The 18,359-nt window shown below is 41.6% G+C and overlaps 1 protein-coding gene across 6 annotated transcripts in view; it reads left to right on the plus strand.

Moving 5' to 3' along the window:
- ADGRB3 (adhesion G protein-coupled receptor B3) overlaps positions 1-18,359 on the plus strand; it is a 576,088-nt gene that overhangs the window by 422,548 nt on the left and 135,181 nt on the right. For all 6 annotated transcript variants that reach the window (XM_056856072.1, XM_056856071.1, XM_056856073.1 and 3 more), the window contains 3 exons: positions 8,056-8,182; positions 9,666-9,769; positions 13,626-13,728. In XM_056856072.1, coding sequence (XP_056712050.1) covers positions 8,056-8,182; positions 9,666-9,769; positions 13,626-13,728 — 334 coding nt within the window. The remainder of the gene's footprint in view (positions 1-8,055; positions 8,183-9,665; positions 9,770-13,625; positions 13,729-18,359) is intronic.

Below are 18,359 nucleotides of genomic sequence, written 5' to 3' on the forward strand. Positions count from 1 at the left end.
AGCCCCAAGAGCACACAGAAGGAGGAACACCTCCTGAGGCGTTTGGAATTCCTCCTTGGTCCTAATGATGAAACTAGCCACAAATACCAGAACTGAGGCAAGAAGAGGCAAAGCTCCAGCCCTGAAGAACAGCATGTGTTTAGTGCAAATGAGGCCCCATGTTCAAATCATGGCTGCATGCTCCAACCAGAGAACACTGGGAGATGCCCCCCCTCCCTCACACTGACAGACAAAAGCATGGTTAGAACCAATCAGGGACGAGAGGTCACTGATATCCTTTGGGTGCCATTCATTTTCATTAGTCCCCTCACACAAAGATGCTCTTTAGACTGATCAGCGCTACCTGCCACTTATTATCCACCTCCCTTTGACCACTCTCCATTTTATGCAGACTGACTGCATGGCTCATCATGCCAAAGAGTGATAAGAGAGGGGGGGTTGGGAGCCCTTGGAACCCTGTGCTCCTTTCCTTTGGGGGGGGGAGAGAGAATGAGAGAGAGAGAGAGAATGAGAATGTACCATTGCATGTGGTCAGGCTGTGACCCTGCAAGGTCAAAGAGGTCGTGTGCATCTGGCAGGCAGTAGCAGCGGTTGAAAGGGGATGCCTGGCATTCCCCCACAAAGGTGGATATGCTCCCCGTGGCCTTCATCGGCACCTGGTGGAAATCTACCTGCATGTTGGGTTTGATGGGCCACAGCTCTTCCCTATACAGTGCATGCTTACTCTGTATCCATTAGGGGGAGCACACTACTACTAACAGCTGTTGAGAGAGGAAAGGTAGTTAAGCCGATACACAATAACAACATATTGTGGCCAGTAGGGTGAGGGAATGCGAGCAAGACATTTTCAGCAGAGACATGGAAATCCTTTCCCTCCCTTGCTTTCCTGTGTGGGACACGTTGTTGCATCTGTTTGGGGGGGGCCGGGTATAGTAGCAGTGTCTGTTGGCAATCTGCGTCCTCACGCAGAATAACTGTAAGGGATATGAGTAGGCAAATGTTAGCAATAGACTTTTCCCTATGCTGGGATCTTTGTGCAAAGGGCTCCCTTGCTGAGCCAGCTGCCCTTTCCTGGAAGATCCCTTTACCCAAATTTACTCAGCTGCCCTTTCCTGGAAGATCCCTTTACCATTTATTGGCTCGGAGTTTGTGCAACATGAGGCCAGAGTGATATTACCCCATCCAGTGTGCTGTATTATCTGGTGGGCTGCTGTGTAGGTTACAGAGTTAGTCAGAATCTTATGTTCTATCATGGCAACATAGGTAGGGCAGAAGGCAATAGGGAGTGGAGTTTATGTCTTTCCATTAAGATAAGTTCCCATGTAAAAATTCATATTATCTTTTACCCCTCTGTAAGTGGAAAATAAAGGAAGCCACAGCCCTCAATTTGCAAGATCTGAGCAAGGCTGAGCAAAGATAGGACATTTTGGAGAACTGTCATTCATAGGGTCGCCATGACTCAGAAGCGACTTGACGGCACTTAACACACACACACAAGTGGAAAATACAGGTTCACAACTAGCTGGGCATTTCAAAAAACAGCAGTCTTTATTTTAAAATTAGTGCAACGTTAGTAAATTCAAAATCATTGAGACAGATTCTAAACTAGATCGAGCAGCATAGATATTTAGGGCCATGTGAAATAATGCATATTTGAGCTAGGTTCGCTCTAAATATTTTCCCTTTATGGTAAAACTTGTTTATTTATCATTGTAGCTAGTACATTTGTCAAATGTGTACAGTTTAACAAGTCATGTTTTAAAAAACATCACAAATGTCTGTCTGGTACTACTTTCTAAAAGTACGTCATGAATGTCTGTCTAGTGTTGCTTTCTAAAAAAAATTCACAAGTTGTATTCTTTTTTTTAAGTGCTAGTCATGCAAAAAAATAGTAATACCATTCACCAAATATAGAATTTTCCCTGCCAAATACCACTGTTGCGTTCTCCCCTGCTTTCCCAAGTGGCAAGAAGTTTCTGGTGTACCGCTTCTTGGGTTGGTCCCTTTGGACAAGAAAGCATTGGCAACTTACTGCATTTTTGGACTATTTACCTTATTAACAAATTTTTTAGATTTTTTATACTCCGGTTTTCTCCCCAATGAGGATCCAAAGCAGCTTGCAACACCATTCTTTTCTTTCCCATTTTGTCCTCGGAGCAACAACCCTATGAGGTAGGTTAGAGTGTAATTCGCCCAAAATCACCCAGTGAGTCTCCGTGGCAGAGGGGGATTTGAACCTGGGTCAGAGAAACTCCTTACAGAGTAACCCATCATCAGATCCTCAGAAACAGAGATCCCGCATTCCAGTGGTGCGTTGGCCAACTGTCAGAGTCTCTGTCTCTGTCTTCTTTCCAGCATGGTGTGGTGGTTAGGAGCGATGGACTCTGATCTGGAGAACCAGGTTTGATTCCCCACTTCTCCACATGAGTGGCGGCCTCTAATCTGATGAAGTGGGTTGGTTTCCTACACATGAAGCCAGCTGGGTGACCTTGGACTAGTCACAGTTCTCTGAACTCTCTCATCCCCACCTACCTCACAAGGTGTCTGTTGTGGGGAGATGAAGGGAAGGAGATTGTAAGCCAGTTTGATTCTCCTTAAAAGGTAGAGAAAGTCAGCATATAAAAACCAACTCTTCTTCAACTCAAAATTGCTATTTCTCCCTACAAATGCATGCACACACATACTCCTGAGCTGGGAGGCATCACCTTTCTCAAGCCTTTATGGGTTCATGAACAGAGTCTGGAGGGACCATCTTGAAACAATTTAGCCTCCTCTGAGTAAACATCTCCAGCCCTTCTGAGTAAACATCTCCAGCCCTTCTGTATCATAGGTCCTGATCCCAGTCACTTTAGGACAAACTGCTCAGAGTGATCAGATACCAAATGAACAATAATAGTTGTAAAAGATGAATGGTTGACAATATGTTCCCTCCATGCCCATCTGGGTCAGTCTTAACATCAGGCATTCCCAAAAGGCAAGTAAGGAAAAATTATCCAGTAAGATATTCAGGACGGGCTGTATGTGTATGTGTGTTTTAAACAATGTTATGATTGTGACCTTAAAATAAAGGAGATGGCATGGATGTCTGACCCCCCCCCCCCTGCACTGGTAAGAACATAAGAAATAAGAAAAGCCATGCTGGATCAGACCAAGGTCCAGCAATCTGTTCACACAGTGACCAACCAGGTGCCTCTAGGAAGCCCCCAAACAAGACAATTTCAGCAGCATCCTACCTGTGTTCCACAGCACCTAATATAATAGGCATTCTCCTCTGATACTGGAGAGAATAAGTATGCATCATAACTAGTATTTATTTTGATTAGTAGCAATGGATTGCCCTATCCTCCATGAACAAGTCCACTCCCTTCGTAAAGCCTTCAAAGTTAGCAGCCATCACCACATCTTGGGGCAGGGAGTTCCACAATTTAACTATGTGTCATTTTGTGGACTTGGCTTACATCCAAAGCAGAGCCGAGTTGTTTCCTCTCGTGGCAGTCCCAAAACAGCCTCTCCCAAAATAAGCAATTTCTGGGTAGATTTCAAGGGTTACAAGGGCAATTAGAGGTGGAGATAGGAAACAAAGACAGAGAGAAAGAGAGAGAGAGAGCATGCACAGAAATTCCTTCCATTGATACCTGGATGGGTTGGATCCATCCTTTTTCTTCTGTGGTTGTTTTAATATTTTTGCTCTTTGTTGTGCTGGGTGCTTCCAGTTTGACACCCATTGCCTGTGTGTGGTGTGAAATTGTGGCCTAAATGCAGTCATTTTCATTGCTATTCTTTAGGAGATAAAGAAGATCTTATCAAGAACATGTTAGGACTCTCCAGTCAGGAAATAACAGTGTGTACAATCTTCCAATAACAGCTGCTGGGCATGCCCTGTTCATTTCAGTAGGACTTTCACAGTGCACTCTCAGTGCTAGGTGCATAATAGCACTCATGCAAAACTAATGTGATTGACTCGTTTAATAATGCTCTAATAGAAAAAGACCTGGGCATACCAGCAGAGGAGGTCTCTTGATTTGCACCATTTAAACTGTGGATAGCTTCTAGTCTCTTTTCCCCACTTCTGTGTTGTTGATCTCTGCTGGAGCAGCATTTCAGAAAATCATCTTACAATTCAGTTGAACGCATACCAGTTAAGATAACCTGGGAATCCTGGACCTTGTGCTCCAGCTTGTGTTGTCAGGGGAAATGCAGTGATGAAAAGCGTTTCTCGGTCAGCTGACGATTCATCCACACATTTAACAAGTGGCTTCTCAGTCTCCCCTCTTCCCCCAACTTTGTCATATCAGGATAATTCTTGCTTACATACCGGGTTTTTTAAAAAAATGCTTTTTATTAACATTTTCAAATTTGACATAAACATGCACATACACTTACCCATTCGCATACAGATTGGGCTGTTTCTAGGGAAACTAATTAACAATTTTAAATGATAGCATACATCACACATTACTTCATCTATGTGTATATAAGCTTTCTATTAGTCTTCTAATTATTCAAAATTCCAAAGCTCTGATTTCTAACATTATAAACCTTGTCTAGTGCTTCTATTTTAATCTTATATTTGCTTTTTACCCCTCAGCAGGAAAAAAAAAACTCTTGTTCTATACTTTCAAGTTAGCATAATCAAGATAGCCTTTCCATTTCTTTTGAAATTATTCTATCGTTTTCCCTTTCCACATGCTGGTTAATTTGGCATTTGACTGCATACTGGGTTATCTTGCACATTACTGACAATGCATGTGGAAATGCTAAATAAATAATAAATGTTGTGTTGCATTTGTGGATCCTGTGGGCCAGAAGAGCATCTCTTCTGTGGCTTGGATCTGTTGGAGAATTTCTACAAATAGTTTTTGCCTATCCCCCTTGCTGCTGCAAACCTCTAATTCTCCCTGCATGCTGAACCAGGGGTGTGTGTCTTCCTCGTGCCCCCCAGGAACAGTGTTTCAATGGTGTTTTGCAGCAGGAACAGGAAGGCAAGAAAGTCAAACTCTGCTAATGGAAATCTTTTCTGTCGCCAGAAATTTCCAGGGAATCCAAGCCAATGTCTGGCATGTACCCTGCTCATACCAAATAAATGACGGGGCAAGTGCATAACACTGAAGCTAATTTGGGTCCAATTTATGTTACCATTGCCATGCGGTCGTCAATGTAAAACCACGTTTTTGTCGTTGGCTTTCATGTTCCATCAGAAATCTAACATATGGGCTGGGCTAATGCCATCCCTCCGTCAAAGCCTCCAGTGCTGGCATGGGAAACAACTTCAAGATCCAAGCAACCTCAGTGATGATATTTTTGTTGTTAATGAGACGAAGGGTTGGATCCATCAGAGCAGGTTCTGCAGAGGGAGGGAATTCCTTTCCGCAGAGTGTGACTTTGCCATGCCACAAAAGGGACATCAATTAGGCCTTAACTCTGTTGAAATGAGGGGCCCTTATCCAAAGAGCCCGCATGGTGAATTCAGCGCAGCCAACACAATTTCTTGACCGTCCGTTTTCAACTGTGTACCATCAGACAAGCCATCTCCAAAACCCAGGGGGCATGCCAGAAAGGGTCTCCAGTGCATCATGGCAGAGGCAGAGAAAACAAACAGAATGTTGTGTGTACACAAAATGCTGTATGTGCCTAAATGTCTTTCACACATACTGAATACTGCACTTTCAATACACTTTCAATGCGCTTTAACAATAGTTTGCAAGTGGATTTTGCCAATTCACACAATAAAATCCATCTGCAAAGTGCATTGGAAGTGAACTGAAAGAGCAGTATTTGGCGCGTGTGAATGCCCCCTTTGTGTGGCAGCTAATGGCATTCACTTACTTAGGTCTGACTGATTCGCAAGCTGGTTGGTGGCCCAGGTTACATTTTCTTTCGCAGGTAGGAAGCCAAAACAGCCTGTGTGTGTCCTCCGCTTCCTTCTGCCCCGCTGCTGGCAACACACTGCACACCCAGGGCTTGCATGCCTGCGACGTCATTAAGGGGTGAAGGGAGGCTTGGGCTCCTGTATGGCAGCAATCATGAAATCCATCTCAGCTGCACTAATTACGTCCTGGAAATGACAGCTCTCAGCCAACCCGCCCATCCGGCAGCTGCCTAGTAGTTCCCATGGCCAGTCGGCCCCGGAGCATATTAAGTGTGTCTCAGAATGCAGAACGGAGCCTTTCTGTGTTAAGCCCCATCAGCTTCCTTTAAGCTCCGTCTTTAATATTTAATCACTCCTGATACATGTATTTCATTTGGCTTTAGCGGCGCGTCACAATACAAGATCCAGGAGAACTAATCAAATACATTTGTGAGGTTAATCAGTAGCAGGTACATTTCTGATTTCTCTCTCTCTCTCATGCAAAGGAACTGTGTGTGTGTGTGTGTGTGAGAGAGAGAGAGAGAGAGAGAGAGAGAGAGAGAGATTCTTTGGACTAAACTGGGTAGGATCCTGAAAGAGATTTTTAATAGCATGGCTTTGGGGGGCTTTCTTTGACCGGGCCTTTTTTTTTGGGGGGGGGCGTTATCTATAAAACGTCTTTGAAGACATCTGTAATGGCAAGTGTTGAGCTTACAGAGTACCGAGAGCATACGGCGCAGGATACCCCCTGCATGATTTGCACTTTGAAGCAGGAATGGCCAATGCAGGAAAACTCCCCGCATACAGTGAAACGAACAGGCGTTTCAAAGGAAGTTTACAGGGTTTGAAGGTGAAACTATTACCCCTCCCTCTTCCCCTGACTTTCAAGCCTTTACGGTGCCCTAGGGTGAAATTGCCAGTGTGTGGCGTTGCGGGAGGCAGAGCTCCTGCCATCTCGGCGCATAGATTTCTTAGGCAGCACATGAATATGAAGTTTGGTTGGGGGGCGGGGAGTGCCTGTGCGAAGCCTGGGGTGGGGGGGGAGAGAAGGAAATAAAAGATTTCTAATGCTGGGAACACAAAATACGTGAAAACAATCTCAATTTAGGGGAAACTAAACAATTCTCCTTTGTAAGACCCCCGCCCCCAGACCCTTTGGTGAAATGAAAGATTATTCCACTCCCCCCTCCCCTTTGCTCTTTTTCTCCGCACAAGGAAAACGTGGGCTGATACCATTGGATCGTTCTGCTGGGGAGAGTTGGAGAAGGGGCTTTTGTACTGCCAAATGGCTAATCAAAGCAGGGATTTATTTATTTATTTTTAACGGGAAGGGGTCGGGGACGGACCAGCCCCCGGCAAACCATCCCTTCGCTCCTGTTGACCCCCCCCCCAACACACACACACACACACACACACACACCTTTCCCCACCACCAAAATGAAGGGGAGGGAGGAAGAAAGGGCGAGTTGGACGGAGTGATGTCTGGAGGGCGAGCGGGTGTCTCTTTGGCGAGGTAGCGCCGCGCTGAAATCCACCTCTCTGCCGGAGCCAGCCAGCGAGCGAGCGCTGGAGTAGGTCTCGCAGGCGGCCGCCCGTTTCCAGGGCGAAATCCGCAAGGCTGAACCTCCAAAACCAACAAGAGGGACAAAATATCTCCGGCAACAACCACTTTAAAAAAAAAAAAAAAAACAGCCAGAAGGCGGGGGGGTGGGGGGGGCAGAACCGTCCAACCCAACCTGCGTTAACCAGACAAAGATATCGGAGCCATCTGCATTTAAATCAAACGCGCATCCATTGGGGGCTGCGAGCGGCTGCCGGAGCCGGCGGTGGTTTCAGCACCCGGAGCTCTGGACAGCTCACCGCGCGGCGGAGCTGCCTCCTTCCCCCCCCTCTCCCTCTCCCTCTCCGCCTCCCCCCTCCCCCGCTGCATTACTGTACAGCTGGGGATGCATCTAAATTAAGTCCTATTCAACAACAAGTAGATCTCTTCTGTCCGGGAACCACGCTAGGCTCTGCTCTCAATTAAACTGCTTTTTTTTTTTTTTTGCTCTTCGAGGAATTGACCGTCAGCCGTAATTATCCCGATTTTCTCTTTCTCTCTTGTCTCTCTGTCTCTCTCCCCCCCCCATCTCTCTCCCTCCCTCTCTCCCTCCCTCCCTCTCTCTCTCTCCTCCTTTCTCTCTCTCTTTCTCTCTCTTCTCTTGCAGGAACGACTCTTTGGGAACCTGGTCTACCCAGGGATGTAAAACTGTGCTTACCGATGCATCCCATACAAAATGCTTATGTGATCGTCTCTCTACCTTCGCCATTTTGGCTCAGCAACCTAGAGAAATAGTAAGTAAAGGGAGGGGGGAGGAATCTGAGTTTAATCTAAAGGCTGGGAGAATTTTTATGTGTCCATCATTAACCCCAGAGATATTTCAGATGGATGCCTGGAAGAAGGAAATGTATAAATGTTGTAGGTTGAGAAAAAGCCTGTCTGTTCTATTATCTATGAGTGGCTCTTAGCTCATGGAAATGAATTACAGATTTTTAGATATAATAATTAGTTCCAGGGTCTATCAGCTCCTGTTTTCACAAAGGAAACTTTGCAACTGTATTAGGTGAAAAGAATTTCCTACTTAATAATTATTCATTTAGTACCCCTCCCCCACTAAGAGGAATGTGCAAGGTTTTTCATTGTTGCTAGCAGAACGAGAGACCTAGCTACTCTAGTTAAACAGATTGCAGTTCTGCGTTGGGCATTTTCAGTACTGGGAATCTGTTCTCTCTGTTGACAGCTTATAAGAGAAACATTCTAGTATGCCCTAAATAAAAAGTATATATGGATAGGGATATGAAAGTAGTTTAAGTATACTGTCGGAGATTCTCTTAGTAGTAAACAAGAAGTGCTTGGCTGCAGTAAGCATTAAAAAATAGGGTAAGATATATGTTTTGTCTTGCTTGGATGACAAATCATGCCTTGATAAAATATAATTTAAAGTGGAGATGTGAAGCCTTTCGGTAGCATAGTGCTAAATCAAGTGGCGTCCTATTGAAATCATTACAGACTTCTAGGTCTAATTGTTTTATTAGCATTAGGAAATTCCATGTACATTTTACAACCAAGAATGCTTGTGTCTGAGGGAAGCATTTTTTTTGGGTGGGGGGAGGTACTTTATAGCATAAAATAATGCTTTTCTGCCTCAAGGTCATTTATTTTTCATCTCTTATAAATATGAATCCTCAGAAGTGCCATATTTTTAATGCCCATATCTTTCAAATGATATATACAATTTGTTGTGAACTTAGTATTTCTTTTCCCTGTTCAGAAACACAAGAAATATGAATACTGGTTTGAAGGCCAACTTATTGTAAAGTCAGAAAGTTTCATATTGGGCTTTGGTTTTTTATAAGAAATTAGGTACTACGTAATTTGTGAGAATGGACCCAAGTTATGCTTCTCTCCGTTAGGAGGATATTGTTTTAAATTATATTTCAAAATACTGTAATTATTTAAAAGTTAGCAAACGTTATGGTCTCCTGTTAAACTGATAACTCTCCTATTCCCTTTACTATTCCTATTTTTTGTTTATTGGTGGAGTAAAATATTAAAACACTAAGGCCAGCAGGAATACTGGGTATGCTATAGGTACCTAGGCCTCACAGGCACGAGCAGCCTGAGCTGAGGCTAAAGTTGATAGTGGTAGGCTGTGTTAGCTGTATCTGTGAAATGGTGGTTCGTTTCCAAGTTAGATGTGCAGCTGCCCTGTTTTGGTTTCATTCTTTAGTTACTGAAACATGATTTTATCTGATAAATCTTTGTTATGACCCACAGATCATGGAATCATCTGGTGCACCCTCAGTTACTCTTATAGTAGGCAGTGGCCTTTCATGCTTGGCTTTGGTTACCCTAGCAGTTGTCTATGCAGCACTATGGAGGTATGTAGTTGACTTGTGTGGTTATGTAGCAATGTACTATTATCCAGAATTCAGGGGATATTAAAGAAACTTTTCTATCTTTATCATTTAAAAGCATCTTATGGAAGAGTTGTTAATAATTCCTTAGAATTTATAAATAAAGCTGATTAGAATGGAAAGTTTTCTATTTCATCCTGACTTACTAGTGACCAAAAGTCCTATTTTGCTCATCATGAATGATGTATGCTTTCACCCAACCAATCATTGTGAGAATTAGGACCTCAATGCACACATTCAGAGCTCCATCATCTTCAAGAATATCCCCATTCATTTCAGTGGAGAGGGATATGTGGAACCCTTCAGCTGGGAAAGCCCACATTCATAAGAATTTCATGTGTATCAGAGTATATATGGGGGTTTGGGTTGGAGTTACTCTCTTCATTATGGTAAAAATATCTCGAATAAGAGACTTATCTCTAAAGAAGCAGTTGAATGACAGCTACTCCAAGATTCAAATTTTCCCCCAATTGCTTCCAATTTCCCTTTCATTCAATGACACAATCAAATGCTGATCTTGCTTACCACTCAAAAAGGTCCTGGATAACAGTTCTATTACAGGGCAGCTTCACCTGTTCGATTTGGTCTTAACACAATGGTCCTTGAGTGTCCCCAGGATTCATTCACATCAAGAATGTGTCAAGTGAAGTAGGATTTTCTCGTGGCAGTTTCTGCATGTTAGCTGTGTTTGTGGGGTTCTTGTTCCACAAGAAATTCTCTATTCTGATGTATCCTTGAGGTTCATAACATCAAAACAAAGTTGATTGTGTGAAGTGGTCTATTGATCACATTCATGCCAAGGCAAAATTCCATTTGGAATGAGATTAGCTATTCCTTGTTAGAGAGGGAAAGGTGAATAAACCAGTGAATGGAAAAATGAAAATGTTATGGTTACAGCTAACCATCTCCCTGACATATGAACAAACTGAGCATATTGAAATTATTTTAAAATACAGAAGGAAAAACAATGTTGAATGTACTGCTAGTAGTCATGGATGCATTATAACAAAGAGATGGACTAAAATATTGATTATTAGAACATCCGTAATAAATCCTGATTGAGAGTGAGTTTTCTTTAATGCAGTGATAACCTGGGTGCTTCTTTGCACCAGACAATGGCCCAGGAGATGGAAGTGTCCAGTATCACACAAGCTAACCCCCTGGGTTACCATCATCACCTTTATTAGGCATTAAAAAACCCTAGTTTACAGTAATAAAGTTACAGCTAACATTAAGGAGTTCAAACTTATGGTGCAAATGCATTCAGGCATGGCAGGGCCATGCAGAGCACCCCCCCCCCCAATGTTACCTTGAAGGGTAGAATATTTTGCACTTTTATACTTCTCGCTCAGGAGTAAAGCAAGCTTCTACCACGCTTTGATTTAAAGTCAGTAGACAGAAACAATTGCTTTGGGGACCAGACTCAACCCACAGACTGCCTGTTGGCCATTCCGGGTTTAATGTAAGGAAGGCCCCTGGGAAGCCTAACATCTTTCTGGTTGATCCAAACCTGGTCAAAAAGCATCGCTTGCATTGCTGTCCATCAATATGTATTGGCTTCGATCCTTGGACTCAACTGGATTGTAGAACAGGCTAATAATTTAAAGTAGGGAGGTCTCAAGGCTACATTTTGCTTTTGCAAGGACAGATGAAGTATCAGTAAAGGTTTTCTGTGGCAGATTGATTTGTTTTCCCTTTCCTGAGAAATTACTCCCATGGAGTAAAGAAAGCAAAAAAAAAAAAAGCCTTTATTCAATGTACAATGTTTTTCTTAGAAAAGATGGAGGTTTTATATATTTGGTTTGAACTGATCACATGGTCATTGTGCCCAGCAAAGCAGTCCAGAAAGACCTCACAGCAGCTTCCTAAAGCACTGAAAACCCAGGATCAATCTGAACTCATTTTGGCCACATACTTCATTTTTAAAAAAATTGCAAAAATGAGATTGTTCACTGTTCATGACTATATGGTGCAAGAACTTGAAGCAAGACTATTACTAACACACATTAGATAATAAATATTAGTGTTGTGCCTGTGTAGTCAGATGGATTCCAGTTTGTATACTTTTGGCCCTGGCACTAATATGCATAGGAATAGTTTTGATTTATTTAATCTGATATGTGTATACTGGGTTGATTCCAAAGGTGTGCTTCTGCTCGCAATTCATTAGAGGGAGATTCTCCCATTGGAAAACTCATCTCATGAGCGAAGGAGCCCTTCCATGATAGAAGAGACTTCTATTAGTGGAAGGCCTCCCATTTAGATATGAATATCTCAATATATGTTTTAGACCACATAAATACATTGGCAAAAGGAATATTGACCATCATATCAGGCATGGGTTCTCTTTTCACCAAATCTTTAATCTCCTATGGAACAGTCAGCAGTAACAGGCTGCAAAAGTTACAGTTTATTTCTTGTCCAAAGCATAGTACCCCAGAAAGGTACCACTCCATTTTCTATTATATCATTTCACTATACTAAAGGTAGGAATTTGTGGAATAATTCTGGAGCATCAACTTTTCTGCTGGTACAGAAGGTTTGAAGGCCTCGTGACCTGTTGGCCTATACATCATCTCTGAACTAACATGCGAAAAACAATCTAAACGTGTGTTACAGATTGAGTATCCCTTATCCGGACCACTTGGGAGCAGAAGTGGTCCATATTTTGGAGCTTTCCAAATTTTGGAATATTTTGGACTTTTTGCATATACATAATGAGATATCTTGGGGGTGGGACCCGTCTAAACATGAAATTCATTTATTTTTATATATACTTTATACATAAAGCCTGAATGTAATTTTAAACAACATTTTTAATAATTTTGTGTACACTGGACCATCAATGGCACTGCTGAGGGCCTGTGAGTAATGCCTGCATGTCTGCTGAAAAAGTCCTATTTTCGGATCAGCCTGGATATCGAATGTCCGGATAAGGGATGTTCAATCTGTACTTCAATTTCAGAGGCTTCAATTACCCAAAGCTCCCATCAGAATTTGCAGTTTGTAAGCAATATCTCTAAAAATCCAACAAAAAGAGTTATTTCTAATATTTGTCATTTATCCTAAAATTAGTTCCAAAATTAATTTTCCAAGTGAATTAGAAACCAAAGTTTGTTATAGTTTGGACAGTCCTATTAGTTACCACTTAAATTCATTCAAGACTCAACTGTTTGGCAATGAATCAGATTATATTCTTTCTTCAGTACATAGATTATTTAGTAAACACAGTCTACAGTTATGATTAATCAGTACATTAAACTAAACCTAATAAGGGTTCTTTAAGTTTGGAGACGGGTCAATTGCCATATAAACCTAACAATGTTGGATTTCAGTGTGTTGTCCATATGCTCCAATATCCCCTACTGCATAGTAGACAGAGGCCGTGATCCTTGAAGCTCCTCTTGTGGGAGCAGATGAGGTGGAGCTTAGAAAGGAAGTCCAATTAGTTTGTACACAAGATCAAGTCAAGATAGGTTGTACAAAATCAGTTCCCAGCAGACTTCAGCCACTCATAAACACCTATACTGAACGAAATTATGCAGGCTTCAAATTTCAACATGTTGGGCTACAAATATGAAGGGCTCCAGATTGCAGCCACTAATGCCTTTACCATAATAGAGTACTTGTTTCAACTCCTTTTTTAATGTAATGCTCTTAACTATCTTACTCAGTAGTACACATTTTAAAAAGTGTGAGCCTTTCACTTCAGCAAAAGAAGGGGTCTTATAATAATGTTGGCTTACTTTTAATGAGAATGTACAATATTGGTATGCAAAGCATTTAGAAAACGTTTTGTTGTATGTGCTTACTTGGACAGGTACATCAGATCTGAGAGGTCAATAATTCTAATAAATTTCTGCCTATCTATTATCTCATCAAATATCCTTATATTGGTTGGACAAACACAGACACATAATAAGGTATGACTGAACTGCCTTTATACTTTAATGGCAATGTGTTTTTTGTGTAGCTGAATATGTTGGGGTGGGAGAATTACTTTGCAGAATTTAATAATATTTTCAAATGAAACATTAAAAAGCCAAAAGAAGCAATTCACTGGATTTCTTAATAATTCCTCTCCCCCACCTCTTTTGGCATCATACCCCCTGGATAATTAGTGTTTTTCTGTAGTGGAGTTATGCAAAATTCAAAGCTAAAACAGTTCAAAGTCACGATACATCAAAAGCACTAATTCTGGTTCGTTATGGAATTCTGCTACAGTGTTGTTGTCTTTTTATTAGCATGCTGGTATTCAATAAGCGAGTATAAAATAAAAGTATTTTTCTGGGGCATTTGAACAAGGTAATGCTATAAGTGGTATAAAGGTCCTAACAGGATGCTACTGGTTATGACGGTGGTGATAATTTGTGTGTTCTGCACATATATTGCACAGGTTGTGTTTACAGTGTATGTTGTTTTCAGCCTATGTGGTGAATACTGCGTTTTTGCAAAATGAGAGCATTTTATGTTAAATGGGACATGTCTATTGGGTGTGATAAGCCCTATTCAGTTTAAGTGTGTATATGAAGTTAGCCAGCAGGACTAACGTTCTGATCTAAAAACAGTGCACCATGAGTTATGTTGAAATCACTGGGCCTTACATTTGTGTCCTGGTTTTTGGTGGCAGTACAAATTTAAGTGAATCCAAGTTCCTTGGTACTGAATTGTGAATCAGCCTGAGATCCAATCCTGTCTAAGAGGTTAACACTAGCCAGCGTGGAGTAGTGGTTAAGAGTGGCAGACTCTAATCTGGAGAACCGGGTTTGATTCCCCGCTCCTCCACATGAGCGGTGGACACTAATCTGGTGAACTGGGTTGGTTTTCCCACTCCTCCACATGAACCCTGCTGGGTGACCTTGGGCTAGTCACAGTTCTCTCAGAACTCTCTGAGAGCCCCACCTATCTCACAAGGTGCCTATTGTGGTGGGGGGGAGAGGAAGGGAAGGTGATTATAAGCCCCTTTGAGACACTTTAAAGGTAGAGAATAGCAGGGTATAAAAACCAACTCTTCTTCTTCTGTTGTGAGCCATGGCTAGATAATTGCAATAAGCAACAAATGTAAAATAGGGATGTACAATGGCCTAAACTGTGTGTGAAGAAAAACAAAATAGTATTTTCCTTGTTATTTGGGTTGTGTGTGACTTTTCTGTCTGACTTTTCTGTGGTTTTCTTATCATGTTACTATTCCCAGTTGTTAAGGCAAATAGTTTACTTTAAGTGAGAGAGAGACAGAGATCCCTAATCGGATTTGTGGTCTGTTTCCTTAAGATTTGGTTCATATGCTTAGAAGTGCACATCAATACTTTGTCTGTCCAGTGTTGCTCATGCAGCTAGATCTCGTGTTGCAGTGGATGACCTATGGCAAATGTTTGTGATTTCATTGCAAAGTTCACAGATGTTGAAAAGTTTAGGTCTGTTTACATCTCAGTATTTAGACCTGCGCTAGAATATGGATCAGGCTGTTAAAAGACAGATACATGTGTTACACTAAAAAATAATTGCTACATTTTTTTAGTTGATCCTCTTTTATTTGTAAACCATGCTCATTTTTTTTCATTTCATATTTTCTCCTTTGCCTATAATAATGCTTGTAACTTTTGCTTTGACATGACACATGATAGGGCTCTTTACAAGCCATGATCTGGGGATAGTGACTGCATATACGGTCAGAGCAGGATTGCACCCACTGGTCTGGCCTTTGTCCCTATAGATGTTTGGTAAAACTTGTGGACAAGAGCCTGAAGGCCCCATGCAAGATCCAGATCACAAAGCCTGCAAATACGCATCAGTTCATGATCTGTCCCAAATTCACGTAGGGGTGGGGGGGTCAGTGCCAGCAGCAGCAACCTCGCTTCTGCCCGTGCCACTTGGAAACTGTCCCTGTTATTCTGAAAGGGCACTTGGAACAGGTACTGCCAGTGCAACTTTTACCACTGACTTTGAAGTGATATTTGGTTCCTCCATTCCTAGCACCTCTATCGTTGAGTTCAAGAGCTATTTGGTTGGTTCCCTCTTCTTGTTATTCCTCTTTAGAACAAATTATTCATTCGCTTGGGGTGTTTGGGTCACGTGGCTATGAATATCACTAAAATAACAACTCAGGCAGGCACAACAAACTGTGTTCATAAAATTCTAAAAAGCAAAGCATTTTGTACAGGCACCCATCACACACATAACCCCATGACAGTTTGGCAGTCATTTCCGCAAGTTGCAGTCCCACACTGGCAGGAATAAATGTGAATATATTTCCAAATGCATCAGAAGAGTCTATCTCCTAGGTTTCTTTCCCACCTAACTGTCCTGCCAAGAGGAAGCAGAGAAAGTAATCCTTGGGGAAATCAGTTCCCATGTTTGTAAAAGGGGCCAGTGCTCCTCAGTCATTGAGATCAGTAATTCCTAAACTTTTTGGTGTTACAACATGCTGCTATTCTTTGTTTGATTGTGTGACACACACATCCTTCCTCCTAAACAGAATAAATAAATTTGAAATTATATTTTGCACAAAGCAAGATAAAACATTTTCAGATATCACAAAACCAGGCTTGGGAATTACTGCTTTAAAACATCAGTGAGTACTCATTCATTATTTCAACTCTACAAAATTATTTTGAAGTTTAATATCCTGCTTTTTGACAGTTGTGTATCTTAAGTATGATGTATTCCCTACCTCCCCTACATTCTAAAACAGCAATTAAACCAAACCAGATCCACAATATTTTGTTATAATGCAAGCATGAGTTTACAAAAGACATTTTCTATCCACAGCTTCTCAGTCTGTATGTTCCTCTTAACAAATGGCTGAGAAAATATCTTGTATGGATGAAGGACAGAGTAAGATGCTGTATGCCAAAATCTGTCCTCATTAATTACTAGCAAAATTTGATTTTAACAATTTTGTTTACTGCATAACTAATATATTCTGATACCAGCCTCCAAGCCTTGTCCTTTGTGCAGTCTCATGAATTTTTTGCCAAGTATGGCAACAATTCAGGAAAGCTTTGTGATTAAACTTTGATGCAGGAGTGTTGCTGCAATTCCTTTCTAATGAAAATTAAACTATTGAAAGAACTCAGTGAAATAACTGGTGTCATTAATGCTTTCTTTTGCCTTGAAAATGGAAAAACAAACTCAGTGTGTTTACATTGTGGGTTGCTGCTTCAAAGTATACAGTTAAAATGATCTAGGCTACTATTTTTCATATGTGGTTCCTGTGTGTATTCATTGGTGAATGTTTGGATGTAGCCTAGCATCAAAACTGCTTCCAATAAAATCTATAAATGTAAATATAGGGTTCAGTGCAAATGAAAGAAGCAATATTCCTGTCCAGATTCATGGAGTTCTGTATTCTCAGCCATCCTTCTACTAGAAACAGTACAAACCTAAACAGAGTTATACCTTTTTAAGGCAATTAAAATCAATGGGCTTTAAGCAAAGTTACCGTATATCCTTCTAAGCCCATTGTGTTCGAGGGGCTTAGAAGGGTATAGCTACTTAAAACTGCATGGTTAGCAATTCTAAGCAGGTCTACTCAGAAGTAAGTTCCACTTTATTTCAAGGGGCTCACTCTCAGGAAAGTATTCTTGGGATTGCAGCCTTTGAAGCTTAGGTCATTGCAACATCTAGAGCACTGCGAAAAAGTGCAAGATAAACAAATCCCTACTCAGTCGCGGGGAATTCCCCAGTGGCTTAGGACAAGCCACTGCCTCTCAACTTGATCTACCAAAAATAATTGTTGGGCAGCTAAGATAAGCCTCATGCATGCTGCCCCATGGGTAAGCTCCTCAGTAGCAGGATTCTAATGTGGTAAATAGACAATGATGAATAGTAACCTTTTTATGCCACCCCTTCCATCCTACCCCCCAAACATATCAACCCAGTCTAAAGACAAAAACAAATGAGGATAGAAAAAATGACTCTTTTCCCATAATGTTGATGGACTCTAATCTGGAGAACCAGGTTTGATTCCCCCACTCCTCCACATGAGCAGCGGGCCCTAATCTGGTGAACTGGGTTGGTTTCCCCACTCCTACATATGAAGCCATCTGAGTGACCTTGGGCTGGTCACAGATTTCTTATAGCTCTCTCAGCCCCACCTACCTCACAGGGTGTCTGTTATGGGGAGGGAGAGTAAGCCGGTTTGATTCTTCCTTAAGTGATAAAGTCGGCATATAAAAACCAACTCTTCTTCTTCATTTCATCTGGTGAATACTTTTATCCAAATGTGTTCAGGAAATGTCATTCAGATAGTCAGACATTTAAAATATGGTATGATCCAGCCAGGCCTCCCTTAGTTCCACATCTTTTCCTGTCCTTTGATCATGGCAGATCCCCACTCCCAGAAAAAGCATTCTTTCCAAACCTAAGGACATCCCCCCCATTTCTGTGAATATTCTGTGTACCTTGAAGCAACAGACGAATACTTCACCTAACTACTATTCATTATTAAATGTAATGAAACATCCAACAAGGTTATTTTTAAAGCATCATTGTCAAGTCGAATAGAGTAATTAATATGTATGAGGAACATGTAGATTAGCTGTTCTTTCCAGCT

This window comes from Euleptes europaea, chromosome 10 (genome assembly GCF_029931775.1).
Source record: "Euleptes europaea isolate rEulEur1 chromosome 10, rEulEur1.hap1, whole genome shotgun sequence".
NCBI lineage: Eukaryota > Metazoa > Chordata > Lepidosauria > Squamata > Sphaerodactylidae > Euleptes > Euleptes europaea.